The 6,000-nt window shown below is 33.4% G+C and overlaps 1 protein-coding gene across 1 annotated transcript; it reads left to right on the plus strand.

Annotated features, from left to right (window-relative positions):
- Window positions 1-1,813: 1,813 nt before the first annotated feature.
- LOC106755615 (nudix hydrolase 9-like) lies at window positions 1,814-5,994 on the plus strand. Its single transcript, XM_014637801.2, has 4 exons — window positions 1,814-2,504; window positions 4,813-4,950; window positions 5,232-5,390; window positions 5,832-5,994. The coding sequence occupies exons 1-4, from the start codon at window positions 2,475-2,477 to the stop codon at window positions 5,925-5,927; spliced, it is 423 nt and encodes a 140-aa protein (XP_014493287.1). The 5' UTR covers window positions 1,814-2,474; the 3' UTR covers window positions 5,928-5,994.
- Window positions 5,995-6,000: the final 6 nt, after the last annotated feature.

Here is a 6,000-nt window from a genome sequence, read left to right on the forward strand (position 1 = left end):
TTTAAACCAACACGAGAGCCACAATAAACATTTTTAAACCAATATGAGAATTACAACGAATTTTATTTGTACAAGTCATCAAATATTTGCTAGCTGACAGTTTTGTCGTTAGCAGAATTAACGCCGTTAGCAAAAGGGACTACCTTGCACAGTTTTTACAAAATGTAGGACTTTAGTGAACTCTTTAAAAAATGGAGGACCACTTTGAACAAATCCCCCCAAAAAAGAGACCAAAATAGATATTAAACCTAAATTTTATAGCAGAACATACACCATTTATATATAAACCATCCAACATCAATTATGGACACTTTCTTCGTACCTACACCAACTTCCAAACATATTTAACCATTAAAATATAATCAGAATCTAATTCATGTTCTAAACTTGCAACTATTCGTACAAGCAATTATACAAGGAAAATGATATTTTAACACAATTTTTTTGACACTATTTTGACACTGTACACGTGTTAAAAATGTGGTTGAACGATTTCAAATTAAAAAAAAAACTTTGGTTTTTTTCTTCCAAATATACTCTTTCTCAATTTTTTTTAATTTGAAATCGTCTAATCACATTTTGACACCTATGCAGTGTCAAAATGGTGTCAAAAAATATATCAAAATATCATTTTCCATTATACAATTCAGTTTATCACATATATGATAAAGAAATTACGAAAAAAAATTCACAATTTCATATAGTCATTTTGACATTCGAAACAATTTGACCTTTCATCAATTGAGTGAGTTCTCTTATCCTACTATTCTGATCTACCATACAATCTCACATCTACTAACATTCCAACAAAACATAGCATTTTCATTTGCAATAATATATCAGAAAACACAAAACTGATCCTGCACAGAAAAGAACCAGCCAATTCCCTATAACCCTTGATTAGATATCCCATTAACCCCATCCACACGTTGAAAGCTAAACATATGTTCATATCAGTTTTATTTATCGAACATTAAACAATACTCATATTTCATACCCCTAAACCCAAAACATCCAATCCAGCAAATCAGATTAATATTTCAGATCAAACATACCGTCTTTACTCTACGACCATATATCATTTACCTAGTTTTAAGCAATTTTCAATTCTCATCCACTTTATTTAAATCATAATTAACACTGCATCAAACTAGTTTCACCCATCACATTACACCACATGAATTCAAACACATAAGCTCTCATTCAATTAAAACCAGTTTCTAATAAATAACTCATATACATTCATCCTTAAGATCTTGTTCACTTGAGTGGATTTGGAGGAGAGTAATTGAGAGGATTTCAAGATAATTTTTTTTATTGTTTATTTAAATAGATTTAAAAGTAAGTGAAAGTAGATTTGGAAGTAAAATTTGTCAGAATTAGTGTAGGATTTTATTTATGTGACAGATTAAAAAAATTTACTTTCAAATTCACTCTCACTTACCTGCAAATCTATTCAAATAAACAACAAAAAAATTTATCACCAAATCCTCTCAATTACTCTCTCCTAAATCCACTCAAGTGAACAAGGCATAAAAGCTATGTAAGGTATTCTAGTAACACTTAACATCAATTTGAATATCAATCATTCAGTTCTCTTATACCTAATGTTGACCATAATCTGAACATAATTTTACATAATGAATTAACCTAACACACAATCAGACCTCACTAACTTGTTATTTTTAATATACGTACTGCGCTAAGCTTAACTGTAGCAACAATACGCAAACCCTAAATCTAAATTAATTTCCAACGAACCATGCACATAATTTCTTCATAAAGAAACCATGGCGGGAAAAGAATAAATTCGAAGCAGAAATCATTGCGGACACAGTTATAATCACGAGCAACAACAAGATATAGAAACTCCGCGTTAAATCTTGCAATTGCGTATTTATGAATTCTTTCACATCGTACACCAAGCAAGAATGTAACATATTACAGAAAGAAACAGCCCCACGCTACCAACCATTGGCAACACTTCACAGAATGAAATTAGAAACAATGACCTACCCGAAATTCGAAGCGGATGCGTGCAGAGATAGGAGTGAAGAAAAACAGTTAGAGGATCTAAAAGAAGACAAAGAAGACAATGATAGAATTAAAAAGCATAGTAGATCGAAGTTAAGACGAGTCCGGGATCAATTCGAAGAGGAAGAGAGAGTACCTGAGGAGCAGAACAGAGCTAGTTCTGAGTCAAAGACCAAGTTCGGGTGCCCTAAATCGGAACCAGAGAAGAGAACTAGCTCTGATATGCTTCTTAGGTACTCTCTCTTCCTCTCCGAATTGATCTCGACTCGTCTTAACTTCGATCTACTATCCTTTCTAGTTCATCATTGTCTTCTTTTAGATCTTTTAACTCTTTTCTCTCACTCCTATCTCTGCACGCTTTTATTCAACAGCTTCCAATTTCGGCGTAGGTTATTGTTCCTAATTTCATTCTCTAAAGTGAAACCTATCTGTTGTTGCCAATGGTTGATAGTATGGGGCTGTTTCATGAGGTATCAAGGATAGAACAAAATTGCATCTGCAATTTAAGATATTGTTTAGAATAAATAGTATATCCACCAGCAGTTTTTATGCTGCTACCCAATCACAAACCATCGTTAGTGATAATTTTGTTAGTGTTTTAAATAATATCCATAAAAGCCATACTTAGGATGAGGTTTGATATGACAATGAATATTAAACTTTTAACTTAATATTGCATGCCTGTTAAACTCATAATGTTAGTTCTTTTTGCAAGTTTTACCTCGTTTGTTCTTGAAGTTTGCGGACATTTTCATGTTATTTGTTTGGACAAATAACCTGGATTTATAGACTACCATGTTTAGTTATTAGGGATTGGCCCCGTTGTTTTTTCATTTGGAATAAACCCAAACTCTAGTTGAACTCAGCTTGTATCTTGGTCAGCTGAGTTCAGGTGAGGTCTGGGCTGTTTCAACTTAAAAAAACATGATAAAACATTGATGAATTTCATGTTAGTTTGGGGAAGGAAACGGGATCTAATGGGAGAACATATCTAATGTAACTTCATTTTTTGTTAGTTGGGTTTTCTGGTTCATTACTGTATCACTTGTAACTGCAGTGTTTGTTTGACACTTGTAACAGTCTGCCTATCCTCTGTTCACTTTTTTTCTTCCAAGTAAAATGTTTCTGGGTCATAGGCAAAATTATTTTATGGAATTTTCTTGTAGTTCTTTGAGACTTTTGCAGTCGATACACTATACTTGCTTGTATTCTGTTTGGACTGGTGTCTGGTGGACCTCTTATGAAACATTATACCTCTTTTCATACTCAATTAGTTTAGTTGTTTCTTGTTCTATAAACCTTCTTTAAGGATAAGGAAAAGAATGATGAGTTGTATGGCTATGGCTTGGCCATTTGGCTTAGATATTGTGATTAGTCTGAGAGTAGGTAATATATGTTTTGTTTTCTTATTTAGTACATCGAATGACCATGAAATTTGTGTATAACACGGTACACAGGTCTTTTTTTATCATTGTTCTTTCGTATAATTATTTTCATTCTCCTAAAGGAACTTTTCATGAAAAGGGCTTTGTTTTATCATTACCTGATTTGGTGGTATACTTGAGCTATTATAAAGCAGAATTTTCTGTTTAAGAGTGAAATCCCGGTTTCTGTGATAGCTGCTGTTTTTGTGCGTTCTATTCTGGTATAAACCAAGTTTATTTGACATATTCAAGGTGTTATAAGGGTCAGATTTGAGTAATTGCAGCTAGAACGAATTTTCCGTTCCCAAAACCACCAAGTTGTGTTTGCTTTGAGCAAAGTTGAATCAGTATAACTGAAATTTGTATCTGTTTGAGTTTTATACATCATATTGAACTAGGTTGTGAAAAGTGTAATATACAAGTAAAAGGCAATTGGACCTGTGGCAGTTCAATATAGAGGTTCCAAAATCAGAAGTAAAGAATGTTGCAATTTGAACTGATTTAATTGAGAACCTTCTACAAACAGTTTAGAAAGTCAATACTGGAAGATTGATTTTATATTCCGATTCAACTTGCTGGGATTTTTCTTGTGTTGCTATGACATCTCTCTTCTGTTTTTCTGCTTGGATACTGTGGAGTTTCCCTTTATGTCTGAAAATATGATTCTCACTCTTCTCTACATTCCCAAGTAGAGGACATATAACTGGATCCTTTAATCATTAGCTATTGGGAACTTGAGCATGTCATCACCATATAACTATCCATTTCAGTAACTGTTAGTATTAGATATCTAACTTCTTCCACAACATTCCTTTAGGAACCATAATCTTCATTCAAATCGTAACTCCTTCCTCGTTTGTGCCTTCTTTTCATTTGTTGTGTTCCATTTTTAATTGGAAAAAATTGAAAAGGGTAGATCATGTATGACACATTAGTTGTTTCATGAGTTGATTGTGTTCATTAAGAAATAACTTACCAGTCACAGATGGAAGATAGAGAAGTCCATTTATGATTAGTTGTAGGAAGAGAATGTACTTATGTCATAGTTCAGATTCTCTGTATATTTGTTTTTTATCCATGGCTTTTCAGGATCAAAGTCACAAAGTATACACAGCTTTTATCAAACACTGTACAGACATGTTAATTTCATCCTAGGTTTGTATGTATTGATTGTTTGATTTCATCTCTGTGATTAAATATTTTAAACAATGATGGATGGAATTATATAGACCAAAATTGCGAAGCTGTTATGTTCCTTCTGGTTCTGCCTCCTCATATTTCATCATTTCTTTACTGCTGAAGTCAATGTGTAGACTTTGCTATACATTGACTTTTCTTTACTAATGATTGACAGCCTCAAGAAATCGGTATAACATCTGATCAATATGTCAAGGAGTTGGCAGAATCTATTAACATAAAGGTTTCACAGGAGATGCTTGATAGCATAGTTCGTGAAGTAGTTGAAGAAATTGGAGTGCCAGCCTCATCCCTTGTAAGTTAAAATTCCTACTTCAAGATGACAGTGACAACACAATATACGTGTCTTTTACCTTCATAAGTGAGTGAACTTCAAAGCCTCCTAATATGCTAGCTTTGTAGACTTTGTGACTTTTATGTTTTGGTTTTTCCGATACACCTTTTCTGTGTGTATTGATTGCAGATAAAATTCTAGATGCTTTGCTAATCTTTATCTCCTGCTTCCTTTTTCTTTTAAAATGGGGTTGAATGGGTATTAAAAGATTCAGTATCTAATTTTGATCGTTTGTCATGTAGAGCATCCCCACGTTCAGTGGTATATCTCGCAGGAATTTGAATCTAAGACCGACCGCATTTTTCTTTATCAAATGTAGTCTTGATTCAAAGGAAGTTCAGCAGTTTTATTCTAGCGCACAAGATGGCTATGAATCGACTCAGCTATATGCTGTTCCAATGGTAAATCTAAAACTTGTTCCTATTTTGTTGGCATGAAATCCGTTCTTAGTAATAATTATGTGATTATTTTCACTTTATTTTTTGGCTGTTTCCATTTAAGAACATTTGCATTATTTCGTTAGTGGCACTAGTAAGAGACATGAGCATGGCCATTATTTTTTTTTCTTGTGCGACAGAAGGCCCATCAAAATGATTGTTGGTTCAGACTTTAGACGAAGCCCTTGCAGCTGTAGCATGATAAAATGATGATAATGACATAGCTACATATTTAACACTAAATGCTTAGTGATATTTCTTCCTCTGGCTTATAATGGGATCTGTTGGAACAAAAATACCTGATATTTTATTCTTAGTAGCCAGTCTACTGTTTATAAATTTAAGACCTATAACTAGCACCAATCTTTTAGTCTTTGAAGCATGACTCTGATTTTTGAATCTCAGGTTGAAGTAGAAAACATGGCTTCTAGGATGCCTAGCTGTCATCGAGGTGGATTTGCTCTCTATAAACTGATGGTTGACAACAGAAAGATTACTTGATGGAAGTTTGTAGCGCTAACAGTTTTCAAGCATGGTGTTGCAAGTTGTACTACATGTCTTNAAAANGNNTTTT

The sequence above is a fragment of the Vigna radiata genome, chromosome 2 (genome assembly GCF_000741045.1).
Source record: "Vigna radiata var. radiata cultivar VC1973A chromosome 2, Vradiata_ver6, whole genome shotgun sequence".
Taxonomy (NCBI): Eukaryota; Viridiplantae; Streptophyta; class Magnoliopsida; order Fabales; family Fabaceae; genus Vigna; species Vigna radiata.